General features: G+C 58.3%; 1 protein-coding gene across 3 annotated transcripts in view; it reads left to right on the top strand.

Moving 5' to 3' along the window:
• Nucleotides 1-1,380: 1,380 nt before the first annotated feature.
• Nucleotides 1,381-16,705, top strand: part of VSTM2B (V-set and transmembrane domain containing 2B) — a 26,420-nt gene continuing 11,095 nt past the window's right edge. The window contains exons 1-5 of one of the 3 annotated variants that reach the window (XM_025854241.2): nucleotides 1,381-1,567; nucleotides 1,973-2,597; nucleotides 3,149-3,333; nucleotides 4,272-4,301; nucleotides 5,666-6,131. In XM_025854241.2, the coding sequence (XP_025710026.1) occupies nucleotides 2,516-2,597; nucleotides 3,149-3,333; nucleotides 4,272-4,301; nucleotides 5,666-6,131 (763 nt within the window). In that variant the 5' untranslated portion in view covers nucleotides 1,381-1,567; nucleotides 1,973-2,515. The other 2 variants (XM_073890115.1, XM_073890116.1) reach the window with 2 other exon arrangements.

The following is a 16,705-nucleotide window of genomic DNA, read 5'->3' as shown; positions in this document are numbered from 1 at the left end:
GTTTAGAAGACTCACAGATCTTACGGGTGACCGAGGTGTAACACCCTCCAGCTGCGGGAATTCTCCCCTTGTGTGTCCGTGATCACTGGCCATTCATCTCTGCTTGGATCTGGTGTCTGGACAGGAAATTGCTGCCTCTCCAAGCCGGACACTGCACAGTGGGCTAGCTCTTGCCATCAGAGCCCTGCCTGGAATCGGTCCCCAAATGAATCTGCTTTCCTAGAATCCTGTCAAGGTCCTGAATCTCTGTAGCACAGTGCAAGTCTGCCCCCTCCCTTCAGAAGCGGAGGACAGCAGTGGAGCCTGCAGGGTCTGCCATTCAGCAGCCCAGGGCAGTTTCTCCAGGAAGGTTCCTGGCCCTCTGGGGATGAAATGACAGAAGACAGCTAGCAACTGCCTCCCTGGGTTAGGGTCCCTGGAGAGAAACAACAGAAAGAAGAGGAAGGCCCTAGACATTCGTCCCTTCCCAGCCACAGACCTTGGCAAACAAGGGCTCCCTAGCTGAGCAGCAGTGGCCTGAGGGGGTCGGAATGACTCCTTGGTCACAGATGAGGATCCTGGAAGCCAGGCCCAGGAAGGGCAAAGGGCACACTGTCCAGGAGCATCCTATTGGTAAGAACAAAGCTTAGGAAGGGACTGAAGCTACTTCCCCAGCGAGGGTGTGCCCTGGGCAGCATGACCAGGTCTGCTGCTGGGAAGTATCTGCCCTGTGGGTTTCCTTCTCCCTGGCTCTCCCAGAACACTCCGGTGGTGCCTCCAGGAAGCTGGCAAGCTAAGCCTGGGAAACAGACACGTCAACCGTCAACCCGCGGAGGGGGGGGTCCTCTCACCCCCTCCTGTAGGACTGAGCTGAGAGGTTAGGGCCAGGAAGATAGGGACCGATAAACTGAAATCCGCTATTCCGGTCTCCCGTGGGAAGGGAAGCAAGAGAGACCCAAGCCCAGCTGCGGGACTTGCCCCTACAGCTGTGTGCCCATTGGAACACAAGCCGGCCCCACGTTCCCCTTTGGGGGCCAGACTGCACTCCCGCAGAGAGCTGGGGAGGGGCAAGCTCCTGGTGAAGGCTGGGAGAGAGGTTCAGGGATTCGGGGGATGCAGGGGAGGGGGATGGGCTCCGGCAAACGGTCGTGGACCCGACCTCTCGCCGCCTGGGGATTCCCCCGACCTTGCACCCGGTAAAGAGAGGGCCGCGGCCGGCGAGGAACGAGTGGGGACGCAGGGGCCAACGACTGAGGTGCAGGAACCCCACCCCCGCTCGGAAACCTCCCGATCCCTGAGTCGTGCTGGGCGCTCCCCACCCACCCCACCCCCGCCGCCTCTGCCGTCACTCACGGCCGCTGCTCGCTGGCTCGCTCGTGCGCTCTCCGCGCCACAGGCACCTGCTCGCCGGGCGCTCTGCGCTCACTTCTCGCTCGCACACTGCAGACTCCCGGCGTCGCCTCCGTCACCCGGCCTCGTCCCCAGCCCAGCACAGCGCTCCGCCCTTCTCCCCGGCCCCCGGCGCCCACCCACCAGCCATGGCCTGGGCCTGGGACAAAGAGCGGTGCAGCTCTTTGCCCAAACTGGGGTAAGGAGTTGAGGGCGGGGGTCTGCGGAGAGGGCCGCGGGGCACGCGGGATGCAGGGATAAGCGGCCGTCTCGGGCGAGGAAGATGGGGAAGAAGCCAGGGAGAGTTTGGGTGGGAGGACCCCCAGCCAAAGCAGGTGCGGGCGGGGCTGCGCTCCAACCACAGAGACTGTGGTCCCTCCAAGCGACCCCCGCGGGGGGTGGGGGGCGCTCGGGGGCGGGGGCGGTGCCGGCCGTGGAAGGGGAGGGGAGGGCGGGGGCGATGCAGCGGTGGAGGTGGCTCCGCGCCCAGCCACTGACCGCCCCCTCCCTCTCCCCTTCCCCTCCCCCTCTCCCCGCCTCGCTCCGGCTCTGGGTCCGCCACGCTGGACCCGCTCTCCCCGCGCTGCACTGGGTCGGACGCCAGGGCTGCGCGCCGCGGCTGAGCGCCCACTCGCCTTGCGGAAAGAGCCGTGGAGGGACCAGCGGGGGCGGCGGCGGGAGAGCTCGGCGGGAGCCGGAGGAGGTGACATTCGGAAGCCAAACCAGAAGGAGACCGGGAAGCAGAAGCTCGCGGCTCTGGAGGCGCTCACTCCCTTGGCCAGGGATGGGTCCCGGGGCGGCCCAGCCTCTGCCCGGCCCCGCCAGGCAGAGACTGAATTGAGGTTCCCCATCGTCCTGTGGACCGCCCGAGAGAGGGAAGCACGGACAGATCAGCAGTAGCCTCCCGGCGGGACCTCGCATCCTGCGCCCCCAGCGCAGCGCCCCCCGCCGGAGCCGCGCCGGGCAAGCCGGCGAGGGAGCTGGACTGATTGGCGGCCGCCGGCGGCCGGGGGAGGGGGCGCCGCGCGGGGCCATGGCAGGCTCGGAGGCGTCCTAGCCGGAGCCGGAGCCGGATCCGAGCCCACGCTGCCGCCACCGCTGCCTCTCCGCGCCCGAGCCCCTGCCGCCGCCGCGCCCCCCGCGGGAGATGGAACAGCGGAACCGGCTCGGCGCCCTCGGATACCTGCCGCCGCTGCTGCTGCACGCCCTGCTGCTCTTCGTGGCCGACGGTGAGCGCGGGAACTTTGTTGCTGCGGGGGGCTCGGGGGGTCCTTGCCGGGGCCGCCAGAGCCACCCTGTCCCTGTCGCCAAGGAGCCGGAGGAGGAAGAGAAGGGGAAGGCTTCACGGTCTCCAGCAATCCCGGTGTGCAGCCCAGGCCCAGAGGGGTAGGGGGAGGAGAGAAGCGAAGGGTCGCCGCCGCGGCAGAGCCCGCGCCGGGGTCATTTGAAGCCGGACAGGTGCTCCGGCGGAGAGGTGGCTTTCGGGGCGCGGGAGTTGGCGCGCCCCAGCCTGGCTCTGGCAGTGCGGCTGGGCGCGGGGTAAGAAGCCTAAGCCGCCCCTGCTGCCCCGCCCGATCCGGAGGGAAGCAGCCTGCATTGGTAGCAGGTCTCTGCTGGGGCCGGGCAGCTGTTCGATCGAACTTTGCTAGCGCCTGGGCCACGCTTGCGGCTCTGGGGTGGCAAGCACAAGGCCAGCGAGCTGGGGATGCCCCGTCTTGCCTAGGGTTGCCCCAGGCCCCCGCCCCACAGTTGGTCACGCCTCTCTCTTCCCCGCCCCCAGCTACATTTACCGAAGTCCCCAAAGATGTGACAGTACGGGAGGGAGACGACATCGAAATGCCCTGCGCGTTCCGGGCTAGCGGAGCCACCTCGTATTCGCTGGAGATTCAGTGGTGGTACCTCAAGGAGCCGCCCCGGGAGCTGCTGCACGAGCTGGCGCTCAGCGTGCCGGGCGCCCGGAGCAAGGTAACCCGCCGCCCACGCGGCGCCGGCGCTCACCGGGCTCAGGCCGGGGCGGCTGGGATAAGCCGGGCAAGGAAGGCAGGGCGCCGCCCTGTGGAGCAGCCCATCTCCCACAGTCCCCATTCCCACAACATCTTCAACAGCAGCACAAATCCTGGTAATCCCTCCCCTCTTCTTTCCTTTAAAACCTCCGGGACTGCCGCCTGGCCCCTACAAAGCAACACCTCATCCAGTTCGCCTGCTCTTGCTTGCTGGCTGCCGGCCCCAGAGTCAGATGGGTGCTGGGTGGTCAAGGGAGACCACTTAGCAGGGCCAGGCTTTCCCTGCCTTCTGCTACTCCGAGGTCCCCAGGGCACAGGGCCAAGGAGTTAAGCTCCTCTGGGCTGGGTTCCAGAGGCCCGCAGTGCACCTCCAACCCCCACCAGATCGAAGGGAAGGCCCCCACTGTCTGTCTGCCTCTTACACCAGTCTCTCCCATACACTCTTAACACACACACATACACACCTACCCTCTACCCAGGGTCCCACCCAGAGTTACGGCTCACGTCTCCCTCTGCGTCCTGTCCAGATACACCGGCCCCTCCATCCAGCTTTCCACGGGGTTTAGAGAAACACGGCAGGGAATGAGGATGCTCCGGGGGAGGGAGATGAGACGAGCCTTTCTTCCCACCCTGGTGACAATCCAGCCTTTCCTCTGTGGCCGGCAGGTGTGCTAGGGCAGCCCCTCCTTGGCCAGGCACCATGCTAGCTCCAAGCTCTGCTTCCTTCCGGGTAAAAAACTCCAGGAAATCCTGATGTCCTTCGAGACTTCAGCCGGGCCACATCCAGAGAGGTTCCGAGTCCTAGCCCGCCCGCAGAGTCCCCTTGCCGGAGGCGCATCTGAGTTCCCGGAGCCTGAAGGCCGAGAGCCTAATGTGTCTCTCTCCCTCTTTGCATTTTAGGTAACAAATAAGGATGCAACTAAAATCAGCGTAAGTGTGGAGCCCAGCACGGGCCGCGGGAGACCCCTTCTGGCCGCTTCGCGCCCCACATTTTCCTTCTTTTTAGAAAGGCTCAGCGGCCGCGCGATGTAGGGCCGTGCTCGCAGCCTTGCGTTGTCGGCTGCTTGGCATGTCGGGGCGCCATCTGTCGCCGCTAGCGGAATCGGGTTCGCTTTTGTGTAAATCAGGGGTCCCAGGCCTGAATTTCCCTCTTCCGAGCGGCGCTCACCTGTAAAACTCTCCTTCGTCCGGCCGGCGCGTTCAGGCCCCTGCGCATCGGCTTGCGTCTCCTCTGCTGGCTTGTCTCCCAGCAACTGGAGCGCGCCGCTCCTCGCGCTGGCCGTGACCGGTTCGCCGACTGGTGGGCCTCCCCGCCCACCGACCCCGCGCGACACACACACACCGGAGCGCCCAGGTGGCGCCCTCCACCGCAGCCCTCTCCTCCGCCTGGATTTCGGGTCCCAGGGCCGGGTTCTGTGGGCTCGTTGTGGGGGAAGGTGTGGGGTGGGGGTTGGGGGGGCTGCGAGGGGCCGGGGTCTTGGGATCTGTAACTCAAGGAGGAAATGCGCCCAAGTTTTCCTAGCTGGAGCGTGGAAATATCAGGGCCTGGAGACCACTGGGGCCTCGTCGTGCGCTCGGTTCCGAGGTGAGGGCCCCAAAGCGGTGGCGTGTCAGCGTGTCCTCCAGGCCGCCGGGGAGGCGCGCTTGTAGGGAGCTTCAGGCTGAGGCGGACTCAGAAGTAGCTGAGCCCAGGGAGACCAGCAGCAGCGTCAGCGTGGCCTGCCCCCGCGGGAGGGCGGAGGGTTAGCTGTGAAGGGCTGGGGGGGTGGGGGCAGGTATTGATGTGTACTCTTGCGAGCAGAGTGGCTGTCCTTCAGGCACTACCCAGGCTCTCCGGATTCCAGAGTAAAGAAAGGAACGTTGGTGGGAGTAGATGTGGAGGGCTGGGCTTAAGGCCGGGCGGCAAAGACGCGGGCGGTTAGCGACAGGAGGCCGAGCCTGGACTTCTGCAAGGTGCACAAGGAAGGAAGGAGGGTTAGGTTCTGCAGGTCTGTTGGACAGAAGCATAGCTTGGCCAGGGGATGCAACATGATGCATTCACTTGAAATGGGGGACGCAGGGGACGCAGAGGGTAGGGCCATCCAGGGTCCAATCAGGGTTGGGAGCCCCATGCCACAGGGGAGACACGGAATGAAAGAAAAACTGAGTCGCCAGGGGCCAACCTGCGTCCGAGAGGTGTTGGGGTGCTGCGGCATGAGGGCGCAGAGGCAGAGGTGGGCGCGGCTGCATCGTGCGGGCAGAGAGCGCAGGCCCGCGCACCCGGGCCTCTGACCCCGGCCCCCGCTCTCTTGCAGACCGTGCGCGTCCAGGGCAATGACATCTCGCACCGACTGCGGCTGTCGGCCGTGCGGCGGCAGGACGAGGGCGTGTACGAATGCCGCGTGTCGGACTACAGCGCCGACGACACGCAGGAGCACAAGGCCCAGGCGCTGCTGCGCGTGCTCTCGCGCTTTGCGCCGCCCAACATGCAGGCCGCCGAGGCCGTGTCCCACATTCAGAGCAGCGGTCCGCGTCGCCACGGCCCGGCCAGCGCCGCCAACGCCAACAATGTGGGTGCCACCGGCGCCGCGGGCCGCGCCACCTCCGACAAAAGCCCGGCTCCGGGGCGCCCCTCCGCCGCCCCAGGTCCTGGAGGCCCCGAGGCGGCAGCTGCCTCTGCGGCCCACGCAGCTACTACCACCGTCGCGGCCGCGGCGGCTGCTTCGTCAGCGTCGCCGCCACTGGGCCAGGCGGTCCTTCTTCGCCAGAGGCACGGCTCAGGTAAGGGCGGGTGCCGAGAGGGGGCGCGCTTGCATGGGGGCTGCGGACGGGGCTGCGGACGGGGCTGCGGATGGGGCCGGGGGCGGGGCGGGGCCGGGGGCGGTTCTGGCCAGAGGGGCGGCCCGGCTCTGGCCTTTGCGTTTGCCTGGTGGTTGGTAGTTCACTTGGATGCGCCTGGGGCAAGTCTTCCGAAGCCTCATTTGGGCTCGCGCGCTTCCTGCTGTTTGCTCTTTATTGCTGGTCTCTCAGAAGCATTTAAGACGTGTATTTATGAGGGGGGTGGGGCCGCCCTGCCTGATCTCCCGGTACACCCGCGGCTGCAGTGTGGGGAGCCCTCTCTTAAGTTTGGAGAACTGGACTCTTTTCTCCTGAAGCCCGTAGGACATTAGCCCCCGGAGTGGGAGGAGGTGGTTACAACTCAGGCAGTGAGCGTCTGGATGCTGACTGACTGACTGATCGAACAGACAGACTTTGTCCAAGGCTGCGTGGGTGGGTAGGCCTGGCTGTGTAGCCTCTGCTCTTTGGCTAAGTCCCGATTGGGCCTAGGCACAGGCTCTGCTATAAATAATCCCCTTTGGGCCCTTTTGGAGAATGGCGGAGTGAGGATAGAGCCTTGTCATTGCTAGGAGGGCACCCAGAGGTTAAGACCTGCTTTTCTAGGGAGCTGAAAGGGCTGGGGAAGATGGGAGGGGGGCCGGGAGAGGGGAGTCAGAGAGCAGAAAGGAAAACAGACTGACTGCCAAGGCAGGCAGCTCTGGGGCAGGAGGGGCTGCTTGGCAGTAGTGGGGGTTTATGGAGGCTAGAAAGGCCTACTGCAGGGAGTGTCCCTCCCCAAGGCATCCCCCACTTCCTCTGCCCACTCAAAGGTGGACATCAGAGATGGGCCCAACTCCAGCCATCTCTCCCTGTGTCTGATTTTAAGCCAGTGACTCCCTTTCTGAACCCCACCCCCAGACTTGTTTGGTGCACAGTCCCAGAGAGAGCGTCTCTCCTGGCTTTGCAGCACCAGACAGCTGGGTTCCTTGACAGTGGCATATAAATGTCCCTGTGGGATGGAGCAGGCTGCCATGCCCTAAGCTCATGCTTCTCAAAGTGCAGGCCACTCACCACCAGCAGAGAGCTTGTTAAGGATGCAGGCTCCTGGGCTCTCCTGCTGAATCAGCGGTGACAGGCATACCAGCCTGTCTCCCTGGCTGGTTCTGAAGCCTTCCGACAGTTGAGACCCTACCCGTCTGTCTTTGTGTCAGTTCAGTTGTTTCTCATTCGGCTCCACCGCCCCTTGGGGGCCTCTCTGTGCCGCTCAGGCTTCTGGGTCTTGGCTGGGTCTTAGGCTCCACACAGCCCCCCAGAAGACTTTCCCCCAGGCTGTGGGAGAAGGTGGGCAAGCTGAGACCTGTGGAGGGCCTCTCCCCAAACAGCCCCGGCCTTCCCCACCTGACTTGGAATTTTCTATCCCTTGTATGAGTGTAAGATGACATTAGCTGCTGTGACAAATAAGCCCGGAAATGCCAGTGGTTAACACAGTTCAGATGTATTATTTCTGGTTCACATCTCATCCTGCTCCGGAGTGGGGGAGGGGTGGGGTGGGGCAGGGAGAGGTTCTGTGCCACGAACTCATTCAGGGACCCAGGCTGACATACACTCTCCCATCTTCAACAAGTGGCTTCCGTGGTCACTCCGGGCATTAACATACAGCCGGCAGACCAGAGTGAGCGGAAGCAACCCTTCTCAATCCAGTTCCCTGAGAAAAGCAAGCCTAGTGCTCTAAGGCATACGTTGTATATAATGGATTGACTTCTATCTTGTGCATTTGGAATGATTCTAAGTTTGCATCGTTCTTGGGAGACTGAGAGAATGGCCACTGAAATCATTTTCGTAGCGGTGAATTCTCTCAGAGGAAAGCTGGTGTAGACAAGGGCAAGGCAAGAGTTTAAGACCCAAGCCTACAGGTGGTAAAGATTACTTCTACCCTCACCTTTTAGCCAGAACTCAGTCACGTGGTGCAACAAAGATGCAAGGCAGGCTGGAAAACGTAGCCCTTGGCTAGGCAGCTGCTTTCCGACCTCATGTCTCATCTCTTCTCAGCACGAGGGGAGCATAAATCTTGGGGGGAGTTAGCCATCTCCGTCTAGTTCACAGGTGTACTGGAAAAGTGTTTATTGACTTGTAGAGCGATTGGCTTAATTGGATTGGTGGAAAAAAAAAACCCTGCTCCGTGCCCTTGGGCCCCAGCAAGGGTCTCAGGCTGGAACATTCCTCTGGGATGTCCCACAGACCGTGAGTAGAATGGCCAAGCAGAGGATTCAGAAGGCAGGGCCGGATGTGAGTTGTGCTTCCAGTACTTATTGGCTGTGTGGCTTAAGCAAGTGGCCTAACATCTCTGAAAGTATGTCCTCATCTGTAAAATAGAATGGGAATCCCTGACCTCAGAGGGAGCTCAGTGTGGAAATTTCTATGTAAATGTTCATTATTATCACCGTGACCATTACCTGCTCTGGCCAGAGAAGAGGGGGTCGGGGAGATAAAGCTGAATGGTTGGCATTTGGAGGCCAAGCTGCTGAGGGCCTTGAATGCCAAGTGGATCCAACGGGAACCGTTAAAGGCTTTGATCAAGGAAGCATCATATGAAAGAGATCTTTGAGAATGAACTTGGTAGTGTTCACAAAAGGTATTAATGAGACCAAGGCCACAAGCTCATTCCTGCTGGAATCTCCCTCTCCTCCTGGCTAGAACCTTGACACCCTGAGCCCAACCAAGGCTGATCTGACTGTGCCTGGCATGGCTGGTCAGATATCCAGTCTCTGGGCTGGCCACAAGGGGCTCCAGGGTAACTCATCCCCACAACAGGGACCCCTCTGTGGAGGGTGGCACAAACAGTGCCCTTTCTGGAAGATCTAGAGGTCCTCATGTCAATTCAGTTCTGATGGCTTAGTGCCCAGGACCTCCCAGCAGGTGGGGCCTTGGGCACTTGCCAGCCACAGGGCAGCATTTTAATGCCGACATAGCCCAGGCTGGGGGCTCCTCTGCCCTCCCATGGAGTGGCTTGTAGTGCACATTTCCCTCCAGAAAACACAGCCAGCTGGGCTCCCATCAGGGCTGATAGGGCAATGCCACCAGGAAGGGGGTATGGTGGCCCTTAATGTCTCTGTCACCCCAAAACCGTTGCCAGCTCCTAAGCAGGCCAGGAACCATGTAGACACATCTCAGAAAGAACCCCAAGTTTCTTTCCAGCTCCCATTTGGAAGGCCAGAAGGTGGACCCTCTGCCAAAAGACCAGAAAGCCTGCATCTTCCCATCTCCAAGAGAAGGTCTCGGGAGAGTCACGGTGCTGTGGGTAGCCCTGTGTCCCACTGTGGGCATGGCGAATTGTATGCGCTGACTTCTAATCCATAAACAGCCAAATGGCCTTGATCCCAAGGAGGGGACCCATACTGTCCTATGTGTCCTGTCCTGCCCACCACCCAAGGCCACCTGAGTTTGCGGCTGCCGGTGGGACAAAGCCTGAGGACGGTGTTTTGGGTGCTAGGCATTGACCACCTTTCTGCAGGGTTATGTTGTTGCGCAGTGCGCAGTCCTGCTGAGCCTCCCTGGGATGCAGCAGGCCAGCCAATTGCCCAGAGCCGCCAGCAGCGTGAGCTGGACAGGGAGCTTGAGACCGTGACCTCAGGCTTGGCCTCCCCTGCTCACAGTTCTCAGCAGCCTAGAGGACAGGGGACCAACAAGGACTGCTGCCACCTGGTTAACAAGCACGGGGTGTTGACAGAGCTTATCAGCCAGGGTGCTGGCAAAGCAAATGGCACCTTCAAACAGGGTCACCAGGGAGAGGCGACGAGAGTAGTTTTTGAAGGTGTGGACAGGGCAAAGGGCAGCCAACAAAGGACAAGTGCCAGTCGCAGGGCCAGGAGCAGTGGGAACCATTAGCACCCCTGGCCTGAAGGGGCAAAGGGGGAGCAATTGGTATAACCCAGAGGGGCTAGCCAGATGGAGTGGAGCCTTGGTAGAATGGCCCAGCAAGGACCTCACGTTCCTCCTGCCCTCCAGTTCCTGCCCGGGCCTCCCACCGGCCAAACCCTCCTGACAGCCTCAGGCTAGGACACCAGCTGATGCAGCCGAGGGGCACCAGTGTCCAGGGGCTCAGAGCGGAATGGAGAAAGGTGGATGGAGGATCTGGGGGGCATAAAGGGAATAACCCAACTCTCAGAGGGAGGAAGATGGATTCTACCCCACCCCAACTCCAAGACAAACCCAAAGCTGAGTTTCTAGTTAAAAAGGCCATTCCAGGCCTGGGTCAAGTGGACACTCTGGCTGTTTCAGAATGGCAGCTTCAGGGGTGATCCCAGCCCACCTCCCCGGATAATCACCGGTTAAGCAACTGCTCCTGGAAGAAAGTCAGAAGAAGTCCCAGACAACACTGTGTTCCTCCATTTTTCAAGCAAGCTACTTTGGTAATGCCAGGAAAGGGGCGGGGGGCCGGGGGGGGGGTACCGACTTGAATCTCTACCCTTTAGCTACTGCCCAGCCAGGCCAGAAAACCCTTCCTGTGCCCCATAGGTGCCCAACACAGCCAAATACACATTTGCACTAAAAGTTTATGTGCAAAACTCATTCATTTCACGTCTCATTTGTCAAGAGACATTTTGATATTTGTGCTTAAAAAGAACATGGGCTGGATTAGCACAGCGGAGCTGGTGCAGGAGACCAAGCCCCTTCTTAGCCACGTTCTCGTAAATCTGGCTCCTAATTAATCTGAACGCTGACCTGTTTTTTATGAACACTTTGTTGCTGATTGCCATTTCTAGAAAAAAGAGAGAGAGAGAAAGAAAACAGAGTATCTTCCAGACAAACCCTTCTAATCAGGAAAGGCGCCGGCGCCGCAGTGATGCCAAGTGCAGCCTCAGAAGAATACAGTTTGCAACTGAATGGCTTGTGTGTTGGCAAGAGGTTCCCCTCTGCAGGGACCTGGGGATCAGATCTGTGGCATGTGAACCTCTAATTAGCCTCAAGGCTCCGGCCCCAAGGAGAGGCGCCCTGGCCCCTACAGAGAGCCAGCTGATGTGGCAAACTGCCGCCCGGGGCTCACACGGGGTTCTGGCTCTCAATATTTCAATTACTAATGAAAGAGAGACAGTCAAGGCCATGGGTGTGCTGGCTTTCAAGAGGCTCTTACTGCTGGGAGCCACAGGGGGGTAGGGGGGGAGCATCCTTGGGTGTCGCCATAGCAACCGTAAACCATGCCAGAAGGGGGCTGTGGACAAGGTGAAGACACTCACTCTCAGCCCCTGCCCCAGGTGGGTGCCCCTAAGCTGGTGGAAGCAGTGCCAATGTGACCTGGGAGAGTGTCCACGGAGCTGGGAAAGTCTCCACCTAGGCCAGCAGGGCCAGACGACAGTCACCTGGTGTTCCCAATCTCCCCGGACCCATGAGGACCCCCAAAACAATTACCTTCAATAAACAATCCACTCCTCCCTCAAGCTCTGATGTGACACAAAGATCATAATTAAAGAGAAAATAAATCTGGCAAAATTTGTCCCAGAGAAGAGAGGGCGAGGCTCCCTGAGCATCCTGAAAGAGAAAATTAAAGGATTTCATAGAGAAAACGGCTGAGCCTCACAGCTGGTGAGAGATGCCTGCATCATCCCTGACAGCAGCAAACATGTGTGAGTATTGGCTGCATAGCGTCCCCCTCCTCATTGGCCGGTCACGTGACTGCCATGAGCACGAACCGGCAATGGCAGCCATGGACCCAGCTCAAGAGTGTCAGGGGCGCCCTTCGATCTCCACCACAAAGCTGTCTGTGTCAGTGGGAGTCCCAAGAGGGGGTAGCCCTCATCCAGCTAAGGCAATCGGAGGAGGCTTCCTATAGGCAGTGTGCAATTTCTGACATGAAGAGGCACCTAGGGCTTTGTCCTCCTGCTTAAGTCAGTCCTGGGAAAGCTGCTGGAAGACTTGCCTACCTCCCCGTCCTGTGCCACATGAATTGAGAAAGTCACACCAGATGGAACGACCTTCGTCCACCACTGAGTGGTTAACCAGCTCATGGCGTGGCCATTCTCTCCGCATAAAGGAGACCCCAAATTAAGGACAAAACAGCTACCCTGTGGATTGCAATGATGATAGATAATACTTGCCTTTTACTGAGCACTGATTATGTGCCACACACACATATCACAGGTTTCCCTCCTTTTTGCTGTTCTGCATAACTCCTCCTGCGTCCCTTCATCACACAGTCCCCTCCCCAGGGCAAAGACCCCTTCCTCAGCTGGGGTGGCAGCTCCCACGAGAAAAGCGGAGAGCTGGCCTTTCTAAATGTCACTGGGAGCCAAACCCACCAAGGAGCTTCTCATTAAATATGCCAGGTGCACATTTTTAAAGCTCTGAATATTAAGGATTCCCCAAGCATCTGTGGGGATAAATGAGGTCAAGTGCTTTTGTAATATGATATTGATTAGTTCTGCCCCATGTGGACAGAGGCAAGGGCTTGGCTGTGGTCTAAACCCCTGAACTTTATGGGAGATGCTGGCTTGGTTTGAACACATCTTTGCAGCACAGGAGGAAAAAAAGGTATTATCTTTTCTATTCCCCCTTGCTTTGCTGACTGTTACCAGGCATCTCTCAGAAACTCCTATCCAAAGCGTGAGAAGCTTCCCTTTGTCTTATGTAAGGGCTGCAGGAAAGTTTAGGATGACCAGCAAACAGGCCCAGCCCTTGTAACTGCTGATCCCTACCTGGTCCTTGAAGGGTGACAAACCTTCCCTGCGGTGGGGCTTCTGGGGAAATTAGCCTGCTTGTCATGGCCTTGCTGCTCTTGGGGATGGTGTGCTATAAATACTAAAATGATTTAAGCAATTCGGCCTCCTCTGGGTTTAGCTGCTACCGAGAAGCTAGGCTATGGGAGGGGCCCCTCAGCAGCCAGCGAGAGTGTGAGACCTGTGCCTTCCATGAGATGGCCCTGGAGAGGCAGGCCAGTTGGCAGTCCCAGGGGAGGCTGTTTCTGGAAATTATAGGTTGTTGTGTTCCACATTACCACTCCCTGGACTGAAACATCAAAGCTACTGCAGACTGACTTCTGGTGTTTCTGGTTCAAGCGGATGTTTGGGGGCCTCTGTCTGTACAAGATAGAGCCAAAGTGGACATTTCAAAAGCTTCTTCCCCACCTGTCATCCCACCCAGCTAGCCACCCCTGGGGGCTCTGCTCTGTCCAGCTCAGAAGCGACCACCTGGCCAGAAGGGCTGCCCTGAGGAATAGACCCCTGATGTCTGCGGAGGCCAACTATAAACAGGGCGCTGTCTGAGTGCACCCAGCTGGACACCTGGCGCCCAGTAAGGGCGAGCCCAGGGGAGGTGGCCTGGTCACTTCTCTTGGGAGCAGCCCATTATGGTGGAAGAGACAAAGCACAACCCCGAAAGAGGCCAAGAACAATTCAGGAGGAAGTTTTCCTCGCCACCTTTCCCAGACATTTCATGCTTCCTCCTGACATTTTGAATGTTCCTTACTGTTCAGCAAGATGGCTCATAAGCAAGCCAGGGCTGGGTGCCACCACACTCTCCCCATTTCTGGGCCCTACCTATAGAGCCCCGACCACCAAGATATCACAGCCTGTGCCCTATCCTCCTTAACCTCCATAAGCTTCCCATTTTCCGCATGAGTCCACTGCTTGGATTCAAATCCTGATCCATGCGCCCCATGTGTGACTTGCACATTTGTTCTCATCTGGATGGTGCCCGTAACCATACCAGCATCAGCGGAGATAATCCACAGAAAGAGCTGAGCTTAGCACGGGGCCTGGCACCTAGAAAATGCTCAGTAGATGCTGGCTTTTGTTATCTGCATTACTTGGGCAAACGGCATTGACTGTCCAGGATCATTTCGTGGTGCTCCAATCTGAGCCCTCACTCGACGACATTCCTCCCTCTGCACATGCTATGAGCGTCATGGAGCTAAAGGTGATGGAAGGAAGCTGAGGAGCTTCAGAACAGAAAGTACCTTCAAATTGCAAAGTGCCTTCAGATTGCCTTCAGTGGGTTGCTATTTTTGTCCTTTTTCTCTAAGTGCCTTTTCCGGGGGGAGGGTAGGAAATGGGGAGGACACCACATCCTCATCCTGGCCTGGCTGTGGCCGTTTTCAATGAGTTAGGAGCTCCTTGGTAAGCAAGGACAAGCTCCGCATGGCTTCTCGCATTCCACCCTGAAGCCACACCACCACGCGTGCGCACCTGCCTGTAGGCCGCACTGTGCACCTGTGTTATGCCAGGTCTTGCGTCACTGTTGTGTAGGCTGCTGTCAACAGGGAGGCCATCGTGATGGGAGGAGGCAGGCCCTCTGGTGCCTGGAGAGCCAAATTCTGAGAAGAGCCTGGTGTTTGCAGCCCTAGACAAGGGTCCCTCCACGGGAGAAGGGAGCAGAAGGAACAACCCCCTCGGTGACAGTCAAGTAGCCAAAGAGCCTCCAGAGCAGGCCTGGACTGGGGAGGAGGTGCTCCACATCCCCCTTTCTGGTACTCTTACCACTCGAGGTAGAACCGCAGGGAGGCACCTGTGGAGGGATGGGGCTTGGGACCACTGTCGCAGGCTTGGGCCTGCACTGGCTATTCCACACAAGCACCTGCCGCTGCTTCTCTTGTTCACACTCTATCCAGATGCCCTCGCTGTGGCTCACTGAGCCTGATGACTACCAATAAAGGTGTTGCTTGGCCCCCAAGAACCAGTGGGGAGAAGGTAGGGCAAAGACCACCATGGGGAGATGCTGGGAACCTGAGCGGACTGCTTGCAGGGCTGGAAGGCCAAGGCCCCGCTTGCCCAGCCACACCCCTCCCTGCCCCATGGGAGCCTGCCTCCCACCCAGCATAGAGAGCCCAGGCAGGCTCACCCAAAAGGAGGCCCACCCACTCTTAATTTCTGTCGCCAAAGACAGAGAGCCCCTCACTCTGCTCATCCCTGACCCCCTGCCTATCAGCCCTCCTCAGGAGGAAGTCCATTTTCTTTAGCCAGGTAAGCCCAGCTACAATGTGAGTCCCCTTATAGCAACTTTTATTACAATTGATTCTCACAGAAATGCCACTTGGATCAGATGAAGGATCTTTAATAAACTGGAAGGAGGGAGAGCTGACATCATGTCATGGCTCATTCTGAGCTGGGGCTCTTGGCCAACTATATCTGGTCTGGCCAGAGCCAAGGGGCAGGGGGCTGCCCAGAGCATCAGGTTGGCCCAGCCCCTACCTCAAGGAGGAGCTCACAGTCTCATAGTGGTGGTCAGACCAAGCAAGAAGTACTCTGAGAATGAATTCATGGCTCAGCTCATGGCGGGGGGGGGGGGCACACAAAAAGGCTCAGAAAAAGTGGGAGCAGTAGAGTTCACTTCACAGAAGGGAGGAAAGCTTTGTTGACCCTGTAGCCAAAGGGGTCTCATCCACTCTGAGCACCCAGAAGGCCTCCACTGCTGTCTCAAGGCTCCCAACACTTCCTTCCCTGTCATGGAGTCAGTGCCTGGCTGAGTACCCCATCCAGGCTGATGCCCCAGGGAGGCAAGCCCAGTTCTTTCTCAGGTCTTTATCCTCCCTATTCCATGTTCATTGGGCCTGGCACTAGTTCATTCATTCATTCACTTGTTCATTCAATGAATGTCCATTGAACATCTTTTATGTACAGGAACTGGGCTAGACCTTGAGGACACATGCAAGGTCCTCAGAGTCTGACAGAGGGAGAAACAGACATTGGTCAAATAGTCACATGGCAAGTGGAAATTTGCAGCCATGGCTGGTTACTCTAAATGAGAGACCCATGGGCTACAGGAGCTAAAAATAGAGGGACTTGACTCAGTCAGGGAAGGGTCCCTGAGGGAGTGATGCTTGAGCCATAATCTGAAAGATGGTTAAGAGTAAAGAAAGAGGGTAAAGTGAGTAGGTAGGGCTTCCAGGAAGAGGGTACAGCATGTGCAAAGATCATGTGGCCAGAGGGAACAGGGGAATACAAAGGCCTGACAAAAAATTACTATGGTTGGGGCAGCAAAACAAGAAAGGGAACAGAGGAAAATTTAAGTAAAGAGTATTTCAGAGCTCAGACTCCATAAGGCCTTATGATAGAGATGGGAGTTTTGGCTCTGTCCTAAGGGCAACAGCATGGGGAGCAAGTGGGTGATAGGGCATGATGTTTTTGGAACTGACATTCTGGCTGCAGTGTGGAGGTTGGAGAGGTGGGGACAGAGTGGATGTGGAGAAACCACTTTAGAGACAGTGATCCAGCTGAGATATGATGGGTCTTAGACTACCTGTTTGGATGGATAGGTGGTGGGATCGGTGGATGGGTGGAAAAACAAGCTGGTGGCTGATTGAAGGGAAGGATGTGAATGTATGGATGAGAAGGTAGGGGATGAGTGGAAGGAAGGACGAGTGGATGTGTGGATGGGTAGACAGATGGAAAGACAAATGGACGTGTGGATGAATGGATGGAAGGATGAGTGGATGTGAGGATGGATGGAAGGATGAGTGGAGGTGAGGATGGGTGGAAGGATGAGTGGAAGTGTGGATGGATGGAAGGATGAGTGGAGGTGAGGATGGATGGAAGGATGAGTGGAGGTGA

The sequence above is a fragment of the Callorhinus ursinus genome, unplaced genomic scaffold, assembly GCF_003265705.2.
Source record: "Callorhinus ursinus isolate GAN/ISIS: 27379988/994484 unplaced genomic scaffold, GSC_fseal_2.0 scaffold127, whole genome shotgun sequence".
NCBI lineage: Eukaryota > Metazoa > Chordata > Mammalia > Carnivora > Otariidae > Callorhinus > Callorhinus ursinus.
This window is presented reverse-complemented; position numbering and strand designations above follow the sequence as displayed.